Genomic DNA, 22,914 nt, shown 5'->3' on the forward strand with positions numbered 1-22,914 from the left:
GCCTGGGGGACAGGGTGTCCGAAGGAGAGATAGCCTAAAGCCAGAAACACCGATGAAGAGGAGTTTATTTCAGTAGGATTTTTGAGGGCGTAGAAGGTGTTTGCATTTGTGAAAAGGAAGAAGGCTGTTCTAGGGATTCTGGCTTATGGAAGGAAGGCACGGGGTCCCAGCAGGGGTAGACTGCTCACCTTGGCTCTCGACAATACAGGGAGAGCCCAAGCCAATGAACAGCGGTACAGCAAACTAAAGGAAAAGTACAGTGAGCTGGTGCAGAACCACGCTGACCTGCTGCGGAAGGTAGGACCCTGCACCGTGCGCCGTCCCCACAACGCAGGGGACACCGCCGCTCCATTGTCCCCACCAATTCTGAGTGGGTCACCATCATTTCATGGAAACCACTGCTTTTCAGGCTCGCTGGCCTTCCATGTCTTGACTTTTGATGTCAGCCCTGATTGGATTATCCCCCATCTTTATTATTCTTTTATTTTATTTATTCATTTATTTTTAGGGAGAGATAGAGCGGGGTTGGGGGGAAGGGTTAGGGGGAGAGAGAGAATCCCAAGCAGGCTCCATGCCCAGCGCAGAGCCTGATGTAAGGCTCAATCTCATGACCCTGAGATCATGACCTGAGCCAAAATCAAGACTCGGATGCTTAACCGACTGAGCCACTCAGTTGCCCCTGTTCTTTTAAATTCTTGAGCGTCGAGTATCTGAAGATGACATCTCTATTCTGGCTTCTCTCTGGGTAGAAAAGTGATTTCTGTGTCCAGCTGTCTGAATGTTGTCATTTGTTCTAGAAGTAGATGTTGTCCCCGAGCTGTTAAACCTGAGATAAGCCAGTTCAAGGCACTGTTCTTCCCCTACAGAATGCAGAGGTGACCAAACAGGTGTCCGTGGCCAGGCAAGCCCAGGCGGATTTGGAACGAGAGAAAAAAGAGCTAGAGGACTCCTTCCAGCGAATAAGTGACCAGGCGCAGCGGAAGGTGAGGGGAAGGAAAAGTGCAGGGGGAATGAGGGAAGGGTTCTGCCTGAGCTGGAGGCGGGCCTGGGGTGCTGCCCAGGTGGAAAGAGCTTGTCTTTTGCTGCAACAGGCAGCCCTGTGGGTTAGAGCCCGGTGAGCGTGCTACAAGAGGTGTGAGCACGGGACAGGGTGACCGATGCACCAGGGGTTAGAGGCATGGCGTGATAAAGAGGCTTCAGCTGAGCAGGTGCATCAGCAAAGGCTTGCCAAGGGCGAGTCTGGGACGGTTGAGAGAAGTAAAAGCACCTGGAGATCAGAGAGAGACGTGAACATTTATGAGGACTTGTGGTCGGGAGAACACCCACGAGTTAGGATGGGATTGGCAGGCAGGTCCCGTTGCTGTAAGATGTGTCAGATAGAGAAAACTGAATGCCTTACACTTAACAGTCATGCTTCTCTGTGACTCAGAGTAGGAAATAGGGTCTATTTAATGGAAGTAAAAGTGTCACAAAGCAATATTCATCCTTACTCTGTGGATGCATTTGGATTTTTTTTGCTCTGTTTATTTCATTTTTTTATTTTTTATTTTTTTAAAGATTTAATTTTACAGAGGTTGGGGGGAGGGGCAAAGGGAGGGAGAGTGTTAAGCAAACGCCGCGCTGAGCACGGAACCTGACGCAGGGCTCGATCTCACAACCCTGAGATCCCAACTTGAGCCGAAACCAAGAGTCGGATGCTCAACCAACTTGGCACCACCCAGGTGCCTCTGTTTATTTCGGATTTTTTTAATGTTAGCTGTGAATTCTAATGGGTTGCAACCTGCTCTTTGAAAAGTAGCACTTATGAAAGAAATCAAAAAAAGAGAGTTGTTTCAAGATGGTTAGATTCAGCAACATACCAAGTATTGGGATGTCTGAATTAAAGATCCAGTTCTGTATCAGTTATACTTCAATTTTAAAAAATAAAAAAACACTTTCTATCTATAAGAAAAAAGATTTAGTTCTACTGTTGTCAGTACTATAAGCTGAAGCATGATATTTAGGAAATGTCCCTAAAATTCTCCCTTCGGCTTTCCCTGCTTAACCAGAAGAAAACTTTCTGGAACACTCTGGGCTATCACCTCCTCCCACCCACTTTTTGTTGGATGCATCCAACCTTGCATACAAGAGAGTACACAAATCTCCCATTGATAACTTGGGGACTTTTTTTTTTAAGATTTTATTTTTAAATAATTTCTACAGCCAACATGGGGCTAGAACTCGTGACCCCGAGATCAAGAGTTGCATGCTGACTGAGCCAGCCAGGTGCCCCAATAGCTTGGGGGTTTTTATATGTGTTTATCCCTTGCAACCACCACCCAGATCAGAGTGCTCCTGTTTTTCTTCTCTTTCAGACTCAAGAACAGACGGAAGTACTAGAGAGCCTGAAGCAAGAACTTGCCACCAGCAAACAGGAACTCCAGATTGTCCAAGGCAGCCTGGAAACTTCTGCCCAGGTGAGCATCACCTCCCTTCCGCATTTTTCCCTCTCTGGCTTTGGGACTGCTGTCACCTGGCGTCCAGCCCCACGCAGCAGCTGACCAAGCTGGTCCCATCCGTGCTCAGTGTGTGCTTGGGGGAATGAAGGTGGCGCCTCCTGTTCCCTGTGGCCTGCTGGTGGGTCTGGACTCCTGGGAAGTGGACCGTTTAATTCTCCCTCTTTAACCTGGCCAACGTTGCAGTCAGAGGCAAAGTGGGCCGGCCAGATCACCGAGCTTGAGAAGGAGCGGAGCAGCTTGGCACATGCCGTGGCTCGTCGGGAGGAAGAATTATCGGCTCTTCAGGAACAGCTCGAACACACCCAGCGGGAACTGTCCAGCGCAAAGGCAAGTAACGGATGCCCGCCTCATTAGCAGTAGCTTGAGTTAAGATGCCAGGACTTCCCACTGTGTCAAGGTGGATGCTGCTCGAAGGCTCCTGATGGGGTCTGTGTCCGATCCTCACCTCCCTGGACCATTTCTAGGAATCAGCGTGCCAGGTCGCCAAAGACCAACGGAAAATGCTGCTGGCAGAGTCAAGGAAGGCCGCGGAGCAGGTGGTCCAGGAGGCCCTGCGGCAGCTCGAGGAACCCACTCTGATCAGCTGTGCCGGCTCTGCAGGTACCCTCCCCCCTCGCCTGCCCACACGTGCGAATTCGGTGGTCAGTGGTGACGTTGAATCCCGCGTGACCTGAGCTCACGGGTCCTCCGCCTGCTGCAAGTCAGAGTCACCTGGCGATGCCCAGGCCCCACCCTAAGATCAGTTCAGCCAGAAGCTCTGCGGCCCAGGGCCTCAGGTGGTAGAACTTTCTAAAGCCCCCAGGTGTGATACCACTGCTCGAGTCCAAGCACCAGGGGGAGGAGGAGCAGACGGCTCAGTGTGTCTCTGGACAGAAGAACATGGCCTGAATGAAGAGAAGGTTGCTTGGGAGCTTCAGGCCCACACGGGGGGCAGGAACATTGAGAATACCCGTGTAGTCCCAGGCATGAACAAGGCCCACTCTGCATGTTCCAGAGTCCTAAGGGCATGCGGGTGGGGCAGCGGTCGGAGCCCGAGAAGCCCTGTGGATGAGAGGAGGGGCCTCAGAGGTGGCAGAGCATCCAGGCCCAGGGCACTGGTGAAGTCCTGGTGTAGCTACCAGAGGGCCCACTGAGGACAAGGCAGATGGCAGGAAACAACCGAGAGTTGACTTTGATTATCAAATAGTAATGTCTACAGGGCGCCTGGGTGGCTCGATCGGTTGAGCGTCTGACTCTTGATTTCGGCTCAGGTCATGATCTCAGAGTCCTGAGATCGAACCCCATGTCAGGCTCCATGCTCAGCGGGGAGTCTGCTTGAGAGTTTCTCTCTCCCCACTTCCTCTGCCCCTCCCCCTGCTTGCACACGTGCACACTCTCTCCCTCAAATAATCTTTGGGAAAAAAAAAAAAAAAGAAATGTCTCCGTTTGGTGACGTCTACAGCAAAGGCTGTTCTATCTTACTCAGCAGGGAACCCATCTGTAAGGAGGAAGGAGCACACTGAGTTCCCAGTTTACTGAGGGAATGCCAGAGAGTGGGGCAGCCGTGGGCGGATTCTGAGGAAGGACTTTATGAGCTGGGCTTTGAAGGAAGAGGACAGACAGGAGCCACTGGAGGGGAAGAAGCGGGGGGTAAAATAACACAAACAGCTGACGTTACGGAGCGTGCGCCATGTGCCAACCGCCGTTCTAAGTGCTCCACACGCCTCGGCCCAGTGAATCGTCACTGTGGTGCCATGAGGTGGTCCTGTTACTCTGTTTTCACTTGAGGAAGCAGGTGTGCATGGCCTGCGATTGTAGCCACTGGTGATGGAGCCAGGAGCCACACCTATGCAGTGACACGAGGCCCCCATACTTTAACTCCCATGTGACAATCTTTGCGGACCTGTGCCCAGAGGCACAGAGTGGGAATGGCTGTTTTGTGTTGTGTGCACAGCATGAGCCCAGATTAGCCTGACGGAGCCAAGGGTCTGGGCTCAAGACTAATGAGAGTCCGAGGTCCTTGAAAGACGTAACAGGAAGGCCTGGATTTATTTGGGCAGGCAGTCCCGAGGAAGGGAGAGGCTCACTCTAGGCTGCTGATGTGGCTGCCCTGGCTCTTGGCTAAGGGACCAGATGGGCCCAGAAGCACAGCTTTTGAGGCTGCAGTGAGAGAGTCCTGTACGAGCGCAGTGAACCCTCTTTCCTCCGCCCTCCCATCTTAGGGCGGCTCCTGCAGGGCCGAGGCCACTCACGGGGTAGGCGCATCCGTCACGTGCCTTACCCTCACGGGGAGCAAGCGAGTCTGACAACTCCGTCTCTGACTTTGCCCTGTCTCCCTCCACCACAGATCACCTTCTCTCCAAGGTCAAGTCTGTTTCCAGCTGCCTCGAGCAACTGGAAAAAAGCTGGAGCCGCTACCTGGCCCACCCAGAAGGTAAGAAAGGCGCAGGATAGGGTCTGTCGCTTAGTGACGGCTGGACCGAGTTCAGAAATGCTTGCGTATGGAAGTAGCAACGGGTTCCTCTGCACCAAGAAAGGGGTGTATATAACTTGCAAAGCAGGGAAGGAGGTAGGGAGGTAAACCTACCCCTCAACAGCCCTGAGCAACCCCCTTTAAACTCCTGGCAGATATCAGTGGGCTCCTCCACTCGGTCACCCTCCTTGCCCACTTGACCAGTGACACCATGGCTTACGTGAGCACCACCTGCCTTCGAGCCCCGCCGGAACCTGCCGACTGTGAGTACCGGGGCTGGGGGCCTGGGCTGGAAAGCAGGGAGAGCAGAGGGCCTTCAAAAGTCTTGGTTGTCCTGCATCTCCAGCGCTGACTGAGGCCTGCAAGCAGTTTGGCAAGGAAACCCTCCTCTACCTGGCTTTCCTGGAAGAGGAAGGAACGCGGGAGAATGACGGCACGGCCGTGAAGAGCTGCCTCAACAGGATCTCTGCCATTACCGAGGTAGGAGCCGTGTTACTACAAGGGACAGTTACAGAGGTTCTTGGGGGTGAGTGCCGGTGATCTGCCAGGGACTCAGTAATGTCCTCAGCCTGTTCTTTCTGCACTTTCCATTTGACTCAAGAAAGCGAGAGTTGGCGCTGAAAAATCTGACCCCCTGAACGACCTTCCCGTTATATCTCATGTGTTGGCTGTGCATTGAGAACCTACTGTGTGTTCGTCACTGTGCTAAGCAGTATCAAAGAAGAATAAGCATAGTTTCTCTGTTTTCCGGGATTTGTATCTGGTTGAACAGGTTAACACCTAACATGGCGATAACAACATATTTATTGATTTAATAAAGATGCAGTGAGTACGTTGTACATAGTGGGGAATGTATTAGATGTACAGGGACAAATAAGACATGGTCCCTATGGGAAAGGAAAATAAGGAAATCACCCATTTCTCTACAGTGGGATGAGAGCGGTAATCAGCTCTATTTTAAGAGTTCAGTACAAGGCATTTACTTGATTCCAAAAATGGGTCATAATAGTAAGTCCAGGGTATGAAGAGATCAGGGCCGGAGTTCAGATTTTCGTCATCCCTCATCTGAACTCTTATAACAGCCTTCTGATTAGTTTTTCTGCCTCTTGGCCTCTTTTCCTCTAATCTCTTCCAAAAACAGAGATCTGATTGTGATTCCTCGTTTGATAACAAAAATCAAATTATGTAATGTGATACCCAAGGACTGTCACAGTCTGGCCCTTATTCACCTTCCTGGGTCCCTCCCACCCACCACCTTCACCTTGCGGTGTTGGTGGCTAAGCGCTGCAGTGCACCTGCCTACCTGTCTCTTTCCCCCATGATCCTTAAAGACAGAGCCTGTACCTTCTTCACGTCGTCCCCTTGGTCCCTGGCATATCTGGCAGGTGGCTAACACCCAGTGAATGTTTATTTAATGGAATATACATATGGAGAAAGCAAAGCAGATAAAAGGATCAGATGGGTAGGAAGGTTCATACTGGGGAGAAGTGGATGACGAGGTAGGGAATTGTGAATGTCTGGATGAAGGAAGGCTATGGATAATGGTGAATTGCTCACCTTTCTTTCAATAGAATGACATGATCCCAGTGGTATTTTAGTGTTATTAAATTGCTGATGGCAGCCTAGGCAGCCTTACCACAGTCTGCCTTTTGCTGGAGATAGACCCCCTTCTCCAGGGCCATGCAGAACTGCTTCTCAGTATGCACATGTGTAGGACACCGTTAGGTGAGGAAGTACGAATCAAATTAATTTTTTTTTAAGATTTTATTTATTTATTTATTTGATAGAGAGAGACACAGCAAGAGAGGGAACACAAGCAGTGGGAGTGGGAGAGGGAGAAACTGGCTCTCTGCCGAGCAGGGAGCCTGATGCAGGTCTCGATCCCAGGACCCTGGGATCGTGACCCGAGCTGAAGGCAGACTCTTAACGACTGAGCCACCCAGGCGCCCCAAGAATCAAATTAATTTTAAAAAGCAAAGTGTGAGAGGAAGATCCTGGGCAGGTTTCCTTTGTGGCAGTAGGACTGACCAGATGTTTAGAACTCTTCCTAGGACAGGACGTGGAATATGCTAAATAAAGTTTGGGGGGGGGAAATGTTAATTGAATCTGAACTGGCGGAAAACTAAGGAAATCTCAGCATCAGAAACCGAAAGGATGCAGGAGCCAGTGTTTGTTCATCTCTTGGCCTAGAGCTTGGATTCTGGTGGGCCACACATACAGGGGAGAGTAAGAAACAAAACCTAGGCCCAAGTAGGGTCAAAGTTTGGAATGCAGAGACTCCCTCCCCAAAACAGAACTCCAAAAGATCACACCCCGAGTGAACGGGGGAAAAGCCTACTCTACTGGAGAGATCTGGTCTCCACCTTGGTTGTAGCGGGGAAAGGGGGGCAACACGGCCACCTAGGGAATTTCTAACTACAGGCCACGTATCTGTGGCTTCAGGGTCCAAATCTACTACCTGTGTGGCCTGAAAAAAAACCCAAACAGAAAATTAAAGTAATCAGGTCATTAGGGGCCCAGGTACCTGGCAGAGGCAGATCCAAATGGTCTCTGAAGAGGTATACTTTGACTCTAAACCCCAAGGAACTTTCACAGATAAAGTCCCAAGGCCCATACATTCACCATAAATGTGTCCGATATGTTAAAGAACTTTTTAAAGGCTATTAAAAAGTGTGGCAAGGGAATAAGATACTTTCAAAAGTAACCAGATATATTTGAAAAACCACCACCAGGGCGCCTGGGTGGCTCAGTCGTTAAGCGTCTGCCTTCGGCTCAGGTCATGATCCCAGGGTCCTGGGATCGAGCCCCACATAGGGCTCCCCGCTCAGCAGGAAGCCTGCTTCTCCCTCTCCCACTCCCCCTGCTTGTGTTCCCTCTCTCGCTCTCTCTCTCTGTCAAATAAATAAATAAAATATTTAGAAAAAAAAAAGTAAAAAAAACCACCACCAAACTTCTAGAAATGAAAAATATAATCATTGAAAGTCATAATTTAGTATAGAGATCCAACAGCAGGTTAAAACAAAGCTGAAGAAAGAATTAGTGAACTGGATGATAGAACTGAAGGAATTACCATAGAATGTGGCACAGATTTTAGAAGCTGGAGTGTAGAAGTTATATGTAGAATGTTTCATCAGGGTTCCAAGTGAAGATAATAGAAAAACTATGTCCTTTTTCCCTAAGTAACATTTTTAGTTCTGTGTGTTACAGACTTTCTTCTACACCGTGCTTTTTCCAGCATTCTGTATGTGAGGTTCATCCATGCAGATATGTTCATTTTCACTGCTCTGTAGCAGTCCGTCATGTGACTATAGCTCAAGTTATACATCTATTATGTATCTGTTTATATTTATTTACGTATCTGTTATATAGCTATATATCTATTGTTGATGGATGTTTGGGTTCTTTCCAGTTTGGGGCTGTCACAAATGTGTATTTGGTCACTCTGGTACATATCTCCTGATGTAAGAGTTTCTCTAGGGTGTTTGCCTGGGGATAGAATTACCACATTATAGGACACACGGACTGCTGAGTGAACAAGCAAGTCATAGGAAAATGCATAGAGTAGGATTCCTTTTAAATAAAAATCAAACCAGGGGCGCCTGGGTGGCTCAGTGGGTCAATTAGCATCTGACTCTTGGTGTCAGCTCAGGTCATGATCTCAGGGTCATGAGTTCGAGCCCCAAGTCAGGTTCCGCGCTCAGTGTGGAGTCTGCTTAAGACTCTCTATTAAATAAATAAAGTCTTTAAAAGAAATAAATAAAGATCAAAACATACGTACTTAACATTATACTGTTTAAGGATGCCTTCATAGGGAGTTTTAAAAAAAAGTAAGCATTCTCCTGAATTCTGTGTTTATCTTGAGGTGGGAAGCAGGGAGGGTGGAGATGGAGTTAGGGCAGAATACAAAGGAGATTTCAAAGGTACTGATAACGTTCCTTAAGCTAGTCCTTAAGTTGGGTGGTAGATACGTGGGCCATTGTTCTTATTCTTTAAACCATTCATATCTGTTTTGTACTCTCGTAGGTATAACACATAATATTTTCACAATTCACAGGCTTTGCCATCAGCCCCAAGTTCAAATCCCTGCTCTCTGCCATTCATTAGCAGTGTGACTGGGGTCAAGACATTTGACCTCTCGGAGCCTTGGCTTCCCATGTGTAAAACAGGACTAGTAACTGCCTCATATGATTTCTGTGGACGCAAAGTCCAGTAAGAGGCAGAGTGTCTGGTTGGAAGGCGTCACCGATATTTGAAGATGTTTTTAAAATACCTCCCAACTGGCACCTGGGTGGCACAGTCGGTGGAGCGTCCGACTCTTGGTTTCAGCTCAGGTCGTGATCTCAGGGTCATGAGATCGAGCCCCACATCAGGCTCGTGCCCAGCCGTGGAGTCTGCTTGAGATTCTCTCTCCCTCTCCCGCTGCCCTTCCCACTCTTGCTCTTTGTCTCTTTGTCTTTGTCTCTCTCAAATAAATGAATCTTAAAATAAAATACCTCCCAAGCTACAAATACACTGTACCGTGCAACTGTGAGGTCAGGGTCCAAGCAGCTGCAACTGAATGGCATTGTGGGCTTAGGCAGGGATGGCTTTCTAGAAGGAGGGGGGTGGAGTGTGAGGTTCTGGGGTTCACGCAGTAGCGAGTTCCAGACGAGGCCTGCACAGGAGGCCCCTCCGTGGGTTCCAGAAGTGTGTTATGTGGCAGGGCCCTTCTCCCTTGCTTTCTGCCATGGGAGAACAGAGAGGAGGAGGTCAAAGGGTCATTGCAGCCTTTGTGATGCTGTTCCCAGGAGCTCCTGCCCAGAGGCCTGGACATCAAACAGGAGGAGCTAGGGGACCTGGTGGACAAGGAGATGGCTGCCACGTCAGCTGCCATCAAAACTGCTACGGCCAGAATCGAGGTATGGAAGCATCTGGCACGTCTCCTAAAGCGAGGCTCTTGCAGCTTCCCCGTGGTGACATTGCCCACTGGATGTCTCTGACTTGTTCATGAAGGCTACCGAGGCCCCTTATGAGCCCAACCAAAACCCAAACTCCCCAGGATCCCTGAGGGATAGAAAATGAGTAGCCCCCCACCTACTTTGGTGTCGGTTCATCCTGCGTCATACTTCCAGGCTGACCACTTGCTAGTCATGTCCCTTGGAATAGGTCGTTCCACGAACCTCACTAAGGTCCCGTTTCTGCATGATGGGGCAGTGGTAATAGTACTTGCCTCGGAGGGGTTTTGTAAGAGTTAAAGGAGATAATGCACACTTTTCTTAGCGGCAGGCACCCGTGAAATCAGCAGACATGATTGTCCCAGGGAAAAACTGAGTGGGCGGCATTGGAAAGGTTCCATAGCGCTCCTTTGGTGGAAGACTCAGGCTGCCTGCCTTGGGGCGAGTACCTGCTGCTGGGACCTGGGATCTGCTGCTCCCCGTTGGCAGGGTGCCATAGCTCCCAGAATTCTGTGCACACGTCCGCCTGGGATGGACACTCACAGATGGTAGAGGCAGCCTGCTGGGGCTGCTTCCCACTGAAGAGATCAGAAGTCTGGATTCTTTTCCCGACTCACCAGGACGTGGATGGGCCCTTCTGGATTTGGGTTTCTCAGCTGCCACAGGATGTTGGACACAAGGTGTCTCGGGATGCCAGTGAGCACTCAGTACCCACCATGTATTGAGAAACCTTGCTTCTTTTTAACAGGAGATGCTCAGCAAATCCCGAGCTGGAGACACAGGAGTCCAGTTGGAGGTGAACGAAAGGTCAGTCCGAGCCGTGTGGGGCCACCTCGAGGTGATCAGATGAGTCTCCCCTGCAGTGGATTATACTAATTATAACAGTAGCAGTCATGGGCAACGGATGAGTCTGTGTAGTTGTCGACAATGGTGTTCTTGATGATAATATTGCCGTTGCATTTTAGGGGAAGAGAAACCCCGAGAATCATCACATAACTGTCCCCAGTCAAGTCTCCCTACTCACGTGCCTTTCCGTGAAGGTGTATTCCCCCCACCTTTCCCATCCCAGGTTTGCCTGTATTTAGGCCTGAAAAAGAGAACAGACTCCTTCATTGTTCTTGGTCTGTCTTCTTTTTTTTTTTTAAAGATTTTATTTATTTATTTGAGACAGAATGAGAGAGAGAGAGAGAGCACATGAGAGGGGGGAGGGTCAGAGGGAGAAACAGGCTCCCTGCCGAGCAGGGAGCCCGATGCGGGACTCGATCCAGGGACTCCAGGATCATGACCTGAGCTGAAGGCAGTCACTTAACCAACGAGCCACCCAGGCGCCCCTCTTGGTCTCTCTTCTGTGTCCCTAACTTTTTTTTTTCCTCCTAGGATCCTTGGTTCCTGTACAAGCCTAATGCAAGCTATTCAGGTCCTGATCATGGCCTCAAAGGACCTCCAGAGAGAGATAGTGGAGAGTGGCCGGGTAAGCATGGGTGAGGACCCCTGGACAGGTCATTCACAGACTCCCAGTTCACCGAGAGGCTGTGCCTACTCAATACACTCATCCACGTTCAGCAAAATCCACGGGTGCTGCCATCTCGTCCTGGGTGTGCATCTGAGGGTGCAGATGCCCATGGGAAGAAGCTGGGGTGCTCCCAGGTCCCCAGAGGGCAGTCAGCCTCAGCCTCCAGCTGCAGGGTCATTAACCCAGGCAACATCATTGGAACCTGCTCTGGAAACCCCGTGTGCATTGCAAGCCTGGGCCCTCAGAGGTGGAAGGGAGAGGTTTTGAAAACTGGGCAAATCAGAAGGGCCGGCCTGGTTGCTAACCTTTCCTAGTGAGCGCGGCCATGTCTCCTTCCCGCGGCAGAGTCCGCTGACAGTTATTCACAGACAGACTCTGCCCCAGTCTCTGGTCGACATGCTCACTGGGCTTTCTCCCTCCTCGGCTTGTGTGTTTCCTTCTCACACCCTGCGTGCAGCTGTAGCTCAGGGGACAGAGGCCCAGGGAGGGATTCCGGACCTGAACACTATCCTTCAAAGAAGGCAGCCTTATCTGCTTTAGTGGTGGTGCTTTTTATCAGTCCAAGAGGGGGTGTTTTCTATCCCCAAAATAGAGAGAGGGACCAAGCAAGGAGCACCTGTGACTTCCAAGACTATCAGATACTTCCAAAGCATGAAAGCATTTTAAAATTCCAAGGAGAAATAATTTGCTTCAATTATTCACTGAGTACTCTTATCTTTTGGCAAATCGTGGCGAGCGGTTAGACTCCTCTTGGATCACGTTGTTCCTGTGTGCACGTGAATAGATAGAGATTCTTATATATACAACATGGAAATGTGATATAAGAGAAATGCTACGGGCTTTGGAGTCAGAAACGCCTAGGATTTACTTCCACTTATCTCCTGCATGAACCGGGGAAGAGTATCTTTGCTTTTCTGAGTCTTCGTTTGCTCATCTATAAAATGGGGTGATAATGCTTACGTCTTGGGGTTGGTGTGAGGTCCATATGGGAGTAATAGACATAAAAGCAACTGGGGCATAGGAGGCCCTCGAGAAAAAGCTAGTCGTTACTACCTTTCACTTCCTCAGGGCACAGCATCGCCTAAAGAGTTTTATGCCAAGAATTCCCGATGGACGGAAGGACTCATCTCGGCCTCCAAAGCCGTGGGCTGGGGAGCCACTGTCATGGTGTAAGTGTCTGTCACTCCCAGGGCTCCTCAGCCCCACCCCCAGTTCCATCGACCCATCCCAGACAGCAACCGAGGGCAAACAGTCTGCCCCTTGGAAATGAACTGTTGGTAGGGAAGTCAACGGGACTGAAAGTTGGAAAGGGAGCCTGGATCTCCTGGGGCTGCACAGGGATGGGCCGGGCCGGCTGTGCTCTCTGGAGGCGGGATCATAAGGGGTTGCAGCTGTCCGTGACATAATTTGTCTTGTCCCTTTCTGACTACCAGGGATGCAGCCGATCTGGTGGTGCAAGGCAGAGGGAAATTTGAGGAACTGATGGTGTGTTCGCACGAAATCGCTGCTAGCACAGCCCAGCTTGTGGCTGCCTCTAAGGTAGGACCTGCACCAGACTCCCCAGGGCACTGTAAGGTCCGGCGAGGCTGGAGACTACTGGGACCGTGGAGCCTGCCCCAAGAACAGATGATTTATCCAGGGTCCAGGTAGATGAGGTCCCAAGTTAAAATTCTGCCTCTCAAGGGTCCCCTCCTCCACTCCTCTGAGAGCCTTTCCTCCGCCCAGCTCGCCACACGGGCTCTCCTCTTGGCTCTCAGCGCTTTTGTGACAAGTGGCCTTTGAGGGTCCCAGCCATGCCGACCTCTGATTAGCAATCCAGGCATTCAAGGAGCACTCAAATAAGGAATGTGTCAGCACCGTGAGCTGGTTCCCTGGCTCGGCTCTGAGGTTCCTGAAGTCTCCAAATTTGAACCATTGCCCCCAACTAATCGTAATACAAAGCTTGTTACCAAAATCTGTCTGTGAGTTTTATAGTACTCTGGGGAGCGTCCTTATCATCCTTATTTATTGTTGTCCCAAATTAGTGTCCGCAACTAGAACAGTTTATCACAAGAACTGATAAAGCTAGAGTCTGAGGCTACCAAGCAAATAAGCCAGGAGTAATTTTTCATATTAGAGATATGCCAGGAGTTGACCCTATAAGAGCATTTTTTAAAGATTTATTTAGGATGCCTGGGTGACTCAGCCTTAGGTTAAGCGCCTGCCTTCGGCTCAGGTCATGATCCCAGGATGCTGGGATCGAGCCCAACATCGGGCTCCCTGCTCCGCGGGGAGCCTGCTTCTCCCTTTGCCTGCCACTCCCCCTGCTTGTGCTTTTGTGTGTGTCTCTCTCTCTCTGACAAATAAAATCTTTTAAAAAAAATTTTATGTATTTATTGAGAGAGAGAAAGAGAGCGTGCACATGCCCAAGTGGGAAACGGGCAGAGGGACAGGGAGAGAGAGAATCTTCAGCAGACTCCCCACTGAGCACAGAGCCCGACATGGGGCTCGATCTCACGATCCTGAGATCATGACCTGAGCCAAAAGCAAGAGTCCGACACTCAACCGACTGAGCCACAACACACGCCCCTTATAGGAAGCAATTTGTAAGAAGTCGACTAGTGACCCCTAGTGATCCCATATGTTTGTTAGGAACCATTGGACCAACTTCTTTGACTCTGTCCTTGCTGCCCTATGCTGTGTGAACCTAACTGTGCTTGGTCCTGGCAGGTGAAAGCTGATAAGGACAGCCCAAACCTGGCCCAGCTGCAGCAGGCCTCACGGGGGGTGAACCAGGCCACCGCCACTGTTGTGGCCTCCACCATTTCGGGCAAATCCCAGATTGAGGAGACAGGTAGCCGCCCCGAAGCACTGCTTTTCATATCCATCCTGTTCAGCTAGTCTCTATGTCCCCAGTTTCCCACAATTCCGTTTCCACATTCTCTCTTGTTCATCTTTTCTACGTGTGTACTTACTTTCTCATAAGGGGGGACACCACGTACACATGCTGTTTCTGTCACCATAGCAACAGGCCTTAAGGTCGATTTTTCATGTAGCGATTGCTCTGGATTCAAAGACAGGACTCTTCTGGGCTGGGGGGTAGGGGCGCGCCCAGTCCTCATTACCCTGTCAGGGCACTTCCTCCCCGTCTATACATCAGTGACTTTCACATGTGTTTTGGGAACTAGCGAGCATTTCAGCAGAGTGCTGGTATCAGCCGCCTCTCAGGCGAGACAGTCGGCCAGGGTGTCACCTGACAAGACCTTCCCTCCGCCCTTGCAGACAATATGGACTTCTCCAGCATGACACTGACCCAGATCAAACGCCAGGAGATGGATTCCCAGGTAGGATCCCCGCTTCCACGTCTGCTCCATCAGTTGCCGGTGACATCGATCCCAAGTATTATCCCCATGGAGAGAAGCCAGTAGGGGAGAGACTTGGGGAGGGAACAAACACAGATGGACCCGGTAGCCCAGGCATGAATGTAAATGACACTGGAAGGGACAGTGGAGGTGGAGACAGACGATGGGTTAAGTTCAGAATCTTAACTGTGGCTCACTGGTCTCGGACTGGTGTTCCCCTTACCGTTACCATCAGGGATCTCCTAGCGGACATCAGCTAGTATTTAATGTCTTACGATGGATGATTTTTTTTTTAAGTCGAGTTGACACACAATGTTACATTACTTTCAGGCATACATGCAGTGGTTTGACAATTCTCTATATCACTCGGTGCTCGCCACGTGAAGTATAGTCACCGTCTGTCACCATGCAACGTCATAACAATATTGTTGACTATATTCCCTATGTTGTACTTTTCATCCCCATGACTCACTCATCTGGTAATGTACCTCTTCATCCCCTTCACCTGTTTCACCCATTCCTCCACCCCCTCCCCCTCTGGCCACCCCCAATTCTCTGTATTTATGAGTCTGTTTCTGTTTGGTTTTGGTTTTTGGCAATTTTTTGAAAAATTCTGATATGAATTCTTTGTGTATGACCTTGGTTTAAAAAAGAAAAATCGATTCACTGAGAACCCATCAAAGGCAGTGCCATTTCTCCCAGTTCGTAAAGTTATGGCATGTGGAGAAATAGGAATCAGTGGGATCCTGAAAAAAGACCTGACATCCTTGTTCTAGAATTACTGGTCCCAGTCTTGGGGTAAAGTCCAGATTGAGAATGTGAAAGTCTCTGTGGGGGTCACTTGGCATTTTTAGGAAAAATCACATCAGGTGCAAGTCCCTGCCATCTACACTGTCTTGCTTACTGGGCTCATCCAGTCCCGCTTGACTGCAGATTCCATCTATATGCTGATAAGTACCAGATTCTTTTCCCCGGCCTCGATCTTCTCCTTGAGCTCTGTGCTTGTCCAGCTGCCTACTTGATCTCTCCACTTGATGCCAAATACGTCTCCAACTTAATGGGTCCAAACCAGGGCTCCCGATTTCCCTCCCACCCAGATCTGCCCCTCTTCTTGTTTTCTCCGCCTCAGTAACTGGAACCCCCCACACCTGGGTGCTAAGACTTAGGAGTCATCCTTGGGTCCTCCCTTCCCACTTACCCTTCTACATCCAGTCCCCCAGCAGGTCCTGTCAACTCCAACTCTCCAAGCCTGAACCTTTCTCCTCCTTTCCATCTTCCTAACCCCGCCTGAGCTACCATCGTTTCTCTCCTGAACTACTGTAAAGGCAGCTTAACTGCAATGCATGCGAGGACTTGTTTCCAAGTGGTCCCATGGTGGGGCCGGGTGGCGGGGCAGTTGGGGGCAGAGAATAGGAAAGAACATTGCTGAGACAGGTCCAGCCCTGGGTTGACAGTTGGTGGAACTTGGTGAAAGGTCCATGATGGGGTTCGCCAGATCGTTTCCATCTTTCCATATGGTTTTACATTTTCCACAATAAAAAATTTGAAAAGGAAAAAAAAAAGGAACCGCCTAACCACTCTCGCCCCACCCCGTAGAGTTTGTTCAGGTTCTACAGATTTTTAAAAGCATAAATGACAGCATGTCACATCTCTGCTTGAAATCTTCGAGTGGCTTCCCTTTCACACTTAAGAGTTAATATCCAAACTCCTGCCCCCAACCCTGGGGCCCTGGATGAAATGATCCTGGCCTGTTTCTCCATTCGCCTCTCGTGACCCTCTCCCCGCTCATGCGTCGGCCACATGGGGCTCCTTTCTGTTCTTCCGATACCTCAAGCTCCCGCCTGCCTGAGTAGCATTTGCTGATCACTCTTGGCCTTTATCACGTGACCCTGTGTCATTTTCATTACGTTCTGATCTGTTCTTGTTCGTGAGTTTGTGTTTTCCCCCCTGCAAGGTAAGCAGGGACCTTGTCCGTCTGTGCACCACCGCGTCTCCAGCACCTGCCACAGAGCCCGGGGTACATGATGGGTGCTCAGCAAACATTTCTTGAATTAATAAAATAATAACTAGTATTAGTACTAGTAAAATAACTAGAATTAATGAGGAGTAGGGGTAACCAGGAACCAGCCTTTTTCTTGGTAGGACTGTGCTTTTTCCTGTATGATGATAACCCTAAGTTGTACCAGCCCCTCAGAGATAGAAGAACCATCTGAGCTGACTCTTGCCTGGATTTCCAGGAAAGCAGGATTGAAGCAGAAGGGGAACTGGATTGGAACACACCACACATATAGGCTAGATGTCAGAGTTGCTTTCAGGTAGAGATGTCAGAGGAGCATGAGATGAGCCCTACACCCACTGGGGCTATAAAGCATCACCTCCAGGAGAGGGTCCCAGTGAGGAAACGGAAGAGCCACTGGGATAGACGGGTAAACAGGAGAGGATAGAGGAAATCAGCAGAGAAGGAGAGGGATTAAGTCAAAGTGAGACCATTGTCAGATCGCTGCTCGAAAAAAAATTCCACTCTTCCCACAGGTCAGGGTGCTGGAGCTGGAGAATGACCTGCAGAAGGAGCGTCAAAAACTGGGAGAGCTTCGAAAAAAGCACTACGAGCTCGCTGGTGTTGCCGAGGGCTGGGAAGAAGGTGGGCCTCTCTGAGGGCCAGCGCGGGCGCCAAGAGGGGAGGGTGCGTGGAGGGCCTTCCCCTCAGACGTGACAGAATGAGGCGCCCTTCAGGTCACTGACTTCCCCCTCTCAACTCACAGAGCGTGTTTCCTCTTCAGTTGTAAATAATGTTCAAGCCCCAAAACTGGCATAATTTGGGGTGAATTGAAAGCTTTTGTTGTCACCTCTCAAGACCTTAATGTTGACCAGTGGGCTCGTCACTCCCTCGCAGCCATTCCCTTCCAGGCCTAATTAGCCTGGTGTGCCTAGAGTTGAGTAGTGAATGAATGGATGGCGGTCAGTGAAGAGCCCGCAGATGGGGCGAGGGGATTACAAGCCTCAGTGACTGACTAGAATCAGCAGTGGGCAGCAATGGCCGCATGAGAGAAAGGGTCAGGGGCTAGAAATGGGGTACAGTGAGGGGATGATGGTGGGCCCACCAGCCCAGAGAGGCGTTATCACCCAGAGTCTGCTGCTTTCCCGCGTGCCCAAAGCGGCCAACTTGATCATGACCAGGACTGCAAACTCTCATTGTCTTGACTGACTCTGGGAGCCAACCACAGATGGATACCAGTCCTTCCTGGGCACGTAACTCAGGGAGTAGATGGTTATGAGCGTGAGGTATTGGAGAGCCCAACATGGTGGCCGTTTTTGTTGGTGAAATGAATGCGTGCACACGTGTAGTGCTAGGAACCAAAAATTATCATTGTCTTTCAGGAACCGAAGCGTCTCCACCTGCACTGCATGAAGCGGACACCGGAAAAGAATAGAGCCACGTCGACACCCCACACGTCCGAGTGTAAATCTTGTGGCCTGTCTGTGTGTGTGTTATTCGCCAGCCACGGCCTAAGCCCCACGGGAGTCCCAGTGGCAGCCACACCACTCCCGTTGTCCAGTGCCAGGGACCCCAGTCACTGTCTTCCACAGAGGAGGGGGGGACCAGGGCCACCCCTTGCGGAGAGGACCTCCCTCCCCATCCTGCCTGCCATTAGACCCCCAGATGCTCGGTGGCCTTGTCCGAGCGGCTCGCTGTTTCTAAGAGCCCTGGTGAGGGTCCACCTCACGCCTTTTCTTCTCTGTTTTCTCCTCAGCTTTTTCTGTTTCACCATCTGCACCAACTCGTGAGCGTCAGAGGGCTGGCGGGGCTCCAAGCCAGGACACCGTCCTAAATCTGTGCCAACTGAACAGCAGGAGCGTCCTGGCCGAGCACGCCGAGGCAACTCTCCCCTCTTGGCAGTTCCATGGATTTCCCACTGCTTCTTATGGTGGTTGGTTGGGTTTTTGTTTTTGTTTTTGTTTTTGTTTTCTTCTTTCAGTGTTCCCTCGTAGAGCCAACTCTCCCAAAGGGAGCACCCCTGGAGCTCTGAGCCATCGGGGGCCCCTAACCACAGCAGTTAACAGCAATGGTGCTGCTCAGGCTTCTCCTTGGTGCTCCACACCAGCCTCCATGCTGAGTGTCCCGCTTAGCGAGTCTGGGGCAGCCAAGGCCACTCCCCAGAGGTGGGCACCGCTGCTCGGCCCCATTCTCCTCCAAAGGCAGAAGCAGAGCGAGTGCCTTTCCTTCCTAAAGCGAGAGCCCAGCTAAAAGCCTCTGACCAGGGGTAAAGAATGCGGGAAAGGAGGGGTGCACACAACCCAGGTCTCAGGAGACCCCTTTCTTGGGAACTGCTGGTGCCCAGGCTGAAAAACCTTATCATGTGCTTGAGTGTGCTGGGGAGAGTAGCCACCCTTACCCCAGAATAAATTTTCTGTGCCACCTCCCTTCAGGCCCAGGTGGGACCCTGAGAGGGAGCGCATGAGGGCTTTTCCAACTCCTCTCTCCAACTGGCCGCCTGGGCATCCTCTTGAACCTGAAGAAGATAATTCCATGTTCTACCTAAGGGACAGACCCAGAAGATCAGGCAAACTTGCTCCCGGCAGGAAAGAACCCTGTGCTTGGTTGGGTACCTTTAATATTTATTACTAACTTCTGTTCGGCGGCGGCGGCAGCCTCCAGAAAGACGCTTTGAGCAATCAGGATTTGAGGTGTGGCGATGGTGGGGCTGCATGGCTGGCCCAGGTCATGAGTCTTCAAGAATCAGACACCAGGCCAACATGCTTCCCAGTCTGTTACTGGCCTAGACCCCGAGGCGAGCAGGTTCCTCAGAGCACCTGGGTCAGGGAAACCGAGAAAGGGGGACCACTGGCTTTGAGCCTTCCAGCCACACGTCCCGGGCCCTTGCTGCCCGGACAGGATGAGGACAGAGGGCGCATTAACAGCTTCCTAGGGGCGGGCAGCCTGACAGCACTTGTCCACCTCCAGACGGACAGACCCCAGCATTTAAGTGACCTTCCGATCTTGGACAAACAGTATCTTCCTTCCTTATCTGTAGCAACTCCTAGGTAGAAGCCAACAAGCACTTCCCAGGACCTGTCCCACAGGAGCATTGCTAAGTGTTGCTATGTGACAGGTGGCGAGGTCCCTGTTTGATCACTGTGAATCAACCGCCCTCCTTCCCCCCCCACCCTCCCCCTTCCTCTCTGTGCATTTTCTAAGTAGGGCACTCAAAAAACAGTCTCCCATTAGCTCAGATTCCAAGACTCAGACAGGCGATCTCCACGTTGGGCTAAAGAGGGGTCAGCCGCAGAAGATGAGCGGTCTTATGCTTAACACTTCTTTGTGCTCAGCGTTTTTCCATCCGAGGCTCAGAAGGAGTGGTGTGTGGCGCCCCTGGCCCAGTTGTGCCAATTAAGCCAATCGGTGTGGTCTCAGAGTGGGTCAGCATTTCCACAGTGGACTAGTCCTCACTTCCAGAATCTCGGCTGAACTGTTGTGCTCCGAATTACCAGTGGTGAGAAAAATCTAGTATATTGGACCACACTGGGATTCTCTGAATAACGTTCCCTCTAAAAAGAAGCCATAGTAATTTTTAAAACCTTTGCGGACTTAGCCTAAGTAATAAAACCGTGAAGAAAGCGATTAAACAGGAACACAAGCTAATCCCGTGTCACACAAGAAGTATCCGTCGGAGGTAGCATAATTATATTTGTCCTCACTTGCCTTAGGAGCTGGCCCATCCTCTAGCCAAAATCAAATTGTCCTACCTTGGCTTTTCTCAAATAAGGGTGTTTATACTTGGTGTGAAATACTTGATTCAAATGGGAATGACATCCTAAGGCTAAAAATGAACCTCATAGCCTTTTAAAGTAGTCACTGAGCATCATGAGTGACTGAAGTCCCATGGGCCAGTGTAATTGGGTCACAGCAAGGCAGAACAACAAAAGAATGGCTTAGGACTGATGAGAGGTTGAAAGACAGCCGTATCCCTTAGTTAATTTTCTATACAGTTGCTCTAATATCTCTAGAGTAAGGGGGTATGTGTACATAATAAGGAAAAAAAAAGTAGAAAAGACCTGCCTTTTGTGGGGTTCTTTTATATCTGAGTCAGGAGTTTAAATTAGACTGTAATTTAGATTGTTGCCTAGTTCTGCCGCTGACAGCAGGATCCCTAGGGTCCCACCTGAATCTAAGTCCCTAATCCAGTGGCTGGAAGAACTAAACATTGCCCAGAATGTCCTTAACGTTGGAAGTGTTTGAGCTGCCAAGTCAACACCAGGGTTAACCAGGTACCACGGGGGTCACAATGCATGTCGTTCATCCTCAGATTGGTTTGCTTCGGCCTCTCGCCGAAGAGGAGCTGGTCCTGAGCTTGCACCTGGGAAATGCTCACTTCTCGGCCAGCTCCTTAGTCTGGAGGGGTCTCCCGGCTCCACTTACCCTGGTCTTTAGCCACCGGTCAAGTTCTTGCTACCTTCTACCACCTTTGCAAGTGTCTGGAAATCCTTCCTGCCAATGAAAGCCTTCGATCCTGGCATTGGCCTTTCAACCAGACCGGCTCTGGCCTGTCTCCGCCGTCCTCGGTCCCCCGGAGACCACGCTGTCTGTAGCCTAGACAGCCACCCCTGCGGGCCCACCAACCTTCACCGCAGATGCCCCTCCGTCTCCCAGGGTCAGACCAAATGCAGGATCAGCAACCCAAAGTGGTGGCACAGCCTCTCGCCCCCAGGAGCCAAAGCAACGGGAAATCATGGGTTAGATGCCATTGGGTCCGATTCTGAGAGTAGATCATTTCCAGACATGTCTTTCAGGTGACCCTCAACTACCTCAGTTTGAAGGCCCTAAATGAAGCTGATTACTACTCCTAGGGACAAACCGAGGGGGTTCCGATAAATCTTGCTGATAACTTATAACAAACTCTCACATTTAGGTTCGCAGGGATAGGTTGGGTTTGTTTTTCTTCTGTTCTGTTTTTAACCTTCCCCCCCCGCCCAGTTTTCCATTAGAATAGTTCTTAGAAATGGATTTCATTTTTCACCGAGTGCCTACCTTCCCAGGGCAGGTAGCGACAGGCTCTTATTCCCTTCCAACAATACTTTTATTATGGTATTAAGACCTTTCTTTGTATAATACATTGCATCTGTGTTTTCAATTTTTCAAATAAATATTTCAACCTGGCAATGGAGAACGGTGGTGCTAACTGACCATCCAACGTAGTTTTGGGGTCGGGGTTCCAGTGAAAAGCCTACACTTCTCTCCTGGGGTTCACCGAATCCCACCTAACCTCTGCACTTCTGGGAGGAGATCTTAAAGATAGGAATGCTTGTGAGGAATACAGCTGCTGGGGCTCAGTTGGTTAAGCATCTGCCTTCAGCTCAGGTCATGATCCCAGAGTCCCGGGATCGATTCCCGCATCAGGCTCCCTGCTCAGGGGCAGTCTGCTTCTCCCTTTGACCCTGCCCCCTCTTGTGCTTGCTCGTGCTCTCTCTCTCTCTCTCAAATAAATAAAATCTTAAAAAAAAAAAAAAAAAAAAAAAGAATACAGCTGCTATAGAGAACCTGGTTTGCACTCCTCAGTCACATTCCGTCCCCTATACCTTCTCCTGTCCTTGGGAATGATCAAACAGAACATGCCAGAATGGTCAGTATTGTCATTTACCTTGACGCCCAGGTCTGTGCATAAAATCTGGCGTCTCGGGCTATGGATACAACTTTCTCCACCATCAAGATGCAAAAGGAACCTGTCACCTTAAAACTGGATGGGACAACTGCTGCTCAGGGACAGAAGATGCCAGTCATAAGGGGATTCAGAGCAAGCCAGTCCCAGCTACCACAGGATCTGCAGGGGGAGCTGATGAATGGCCGGGGCTGGTTGCACGGAAACTTCACCAGCAGCATTATCTGCAACCTCGCGCTGCTGGTGCGTGAAGCCAAGGGGACATCTGAGGGAGGGAGGTGCGTGGGGAAAGCCCAAGGATGATAAGTGGGAGAATTGCGCAAATGACTCATCAAGTAAGGAGAGGACTGCCCAGTGGGAAGATGATCTGGATAAACACAGAAATGGGGAATGCTTGCCTACAGCTGGGGTTTTCTGCTCCCTGCAGCAGAATGCAAGGGTGAGCCGGTTGCCTCTGAAGAGCCACTGATGAGAGAATGGACAGACCTTGGTCGCAGCTCTCTCTTTTTTTAAGATTTTAT

The 22,914-nt window shown here is 50.3% G+C and overlaps 1 protein-coding gene across 2 annotated transcripts in view; it reads left to right on the forward strand.

The window, feature by feature from the left end:
• HIP1 (huntingtin interacting protein 1) overlaps positions 1-22,059 on the forward strand; it is a 147,666-nt gene extending 125,607 nt beyond the window's left edge. Inside the window, exons 15-32 of one of the 2 annotated variants that reach the window (XM_032430641.1) lie at positions 209-297; positions 867-983; positions 2,355-2,456; positions 2,682-2,825; positions 2,963-3,098; positions 4,825-4,911; positions 5,106-5,213; positions 5,297-5,430; positions 9,738-9,848; positions 10,633-10,691; positions 11,262-11,355; positions 12,466-12,566; positions 12,831-12,936; positions 14,107-14,230; positions 14,659-14,720; positions 17,271-17,379; positions 18,117-18,198; positions 18,491-22,059. In XM_032430641.1, coding sequence (XP_032286532.1) covers positions 209-297; positions 867-983; positions 2,355-2,456; positions 2,682-2,825; positions 2,963-3,098; positions 4,825-4,911; positions 5,106-5,213; positions 5,297-5,430; positions 9,738-9,848; positions 10,633-10,691; positions 11,262-11,355; positions 12,466-12,566; positions 12,831-12,936; positions 14,107-14,230; positions 14,659-14,720; positions 17,271-17,379; positions 18,117-18,169 — 1,736 coding nt within the window. In that variant the 3' untranslated portion in view covers positions 18,170-18,198; positions 18,491-22,059. The remainder of the gene's footprint in view (positions 1-208; positions 298-866; positions 984-2,354; positions 2,457-2,681; positions 2,826-2,962; positions 3,099-4,824; positions 4,912-5,105; positions 5,214-5,296; positions 5,431-9,737; positions 9,849-10,632; positions 10,692-11,261; positions 11,356-12,465; positions 12,567-12,830; positions 12,937-14,106; positions 14,231-14,658; positions 14,721-17,270; positions 17,380-18,116; positions 18,199-18,490) is intronic. The other variant, XM_032430642.1, reaches the window with a different exon arrangement.
• Positions 22,060-22,914: the final 855 nt, after the last annotated feature.

This window comes from Phoca vitulina, unplaced genomic scaffold, assembly GCF_004348235.1.
Source record: "Phoca vitulina isolate PV1807 unplaced genomic scaffold, GSC_HSeal_1.0 scaffold45, whole genome shotgun sequence".
In the NCBI taxonomy this organism is placed as follows: Eukaryota; Metazoa; Chordata; class Mammalia; order Carnivora; family Phocidae; genus Phoca; species Phoca vitulina.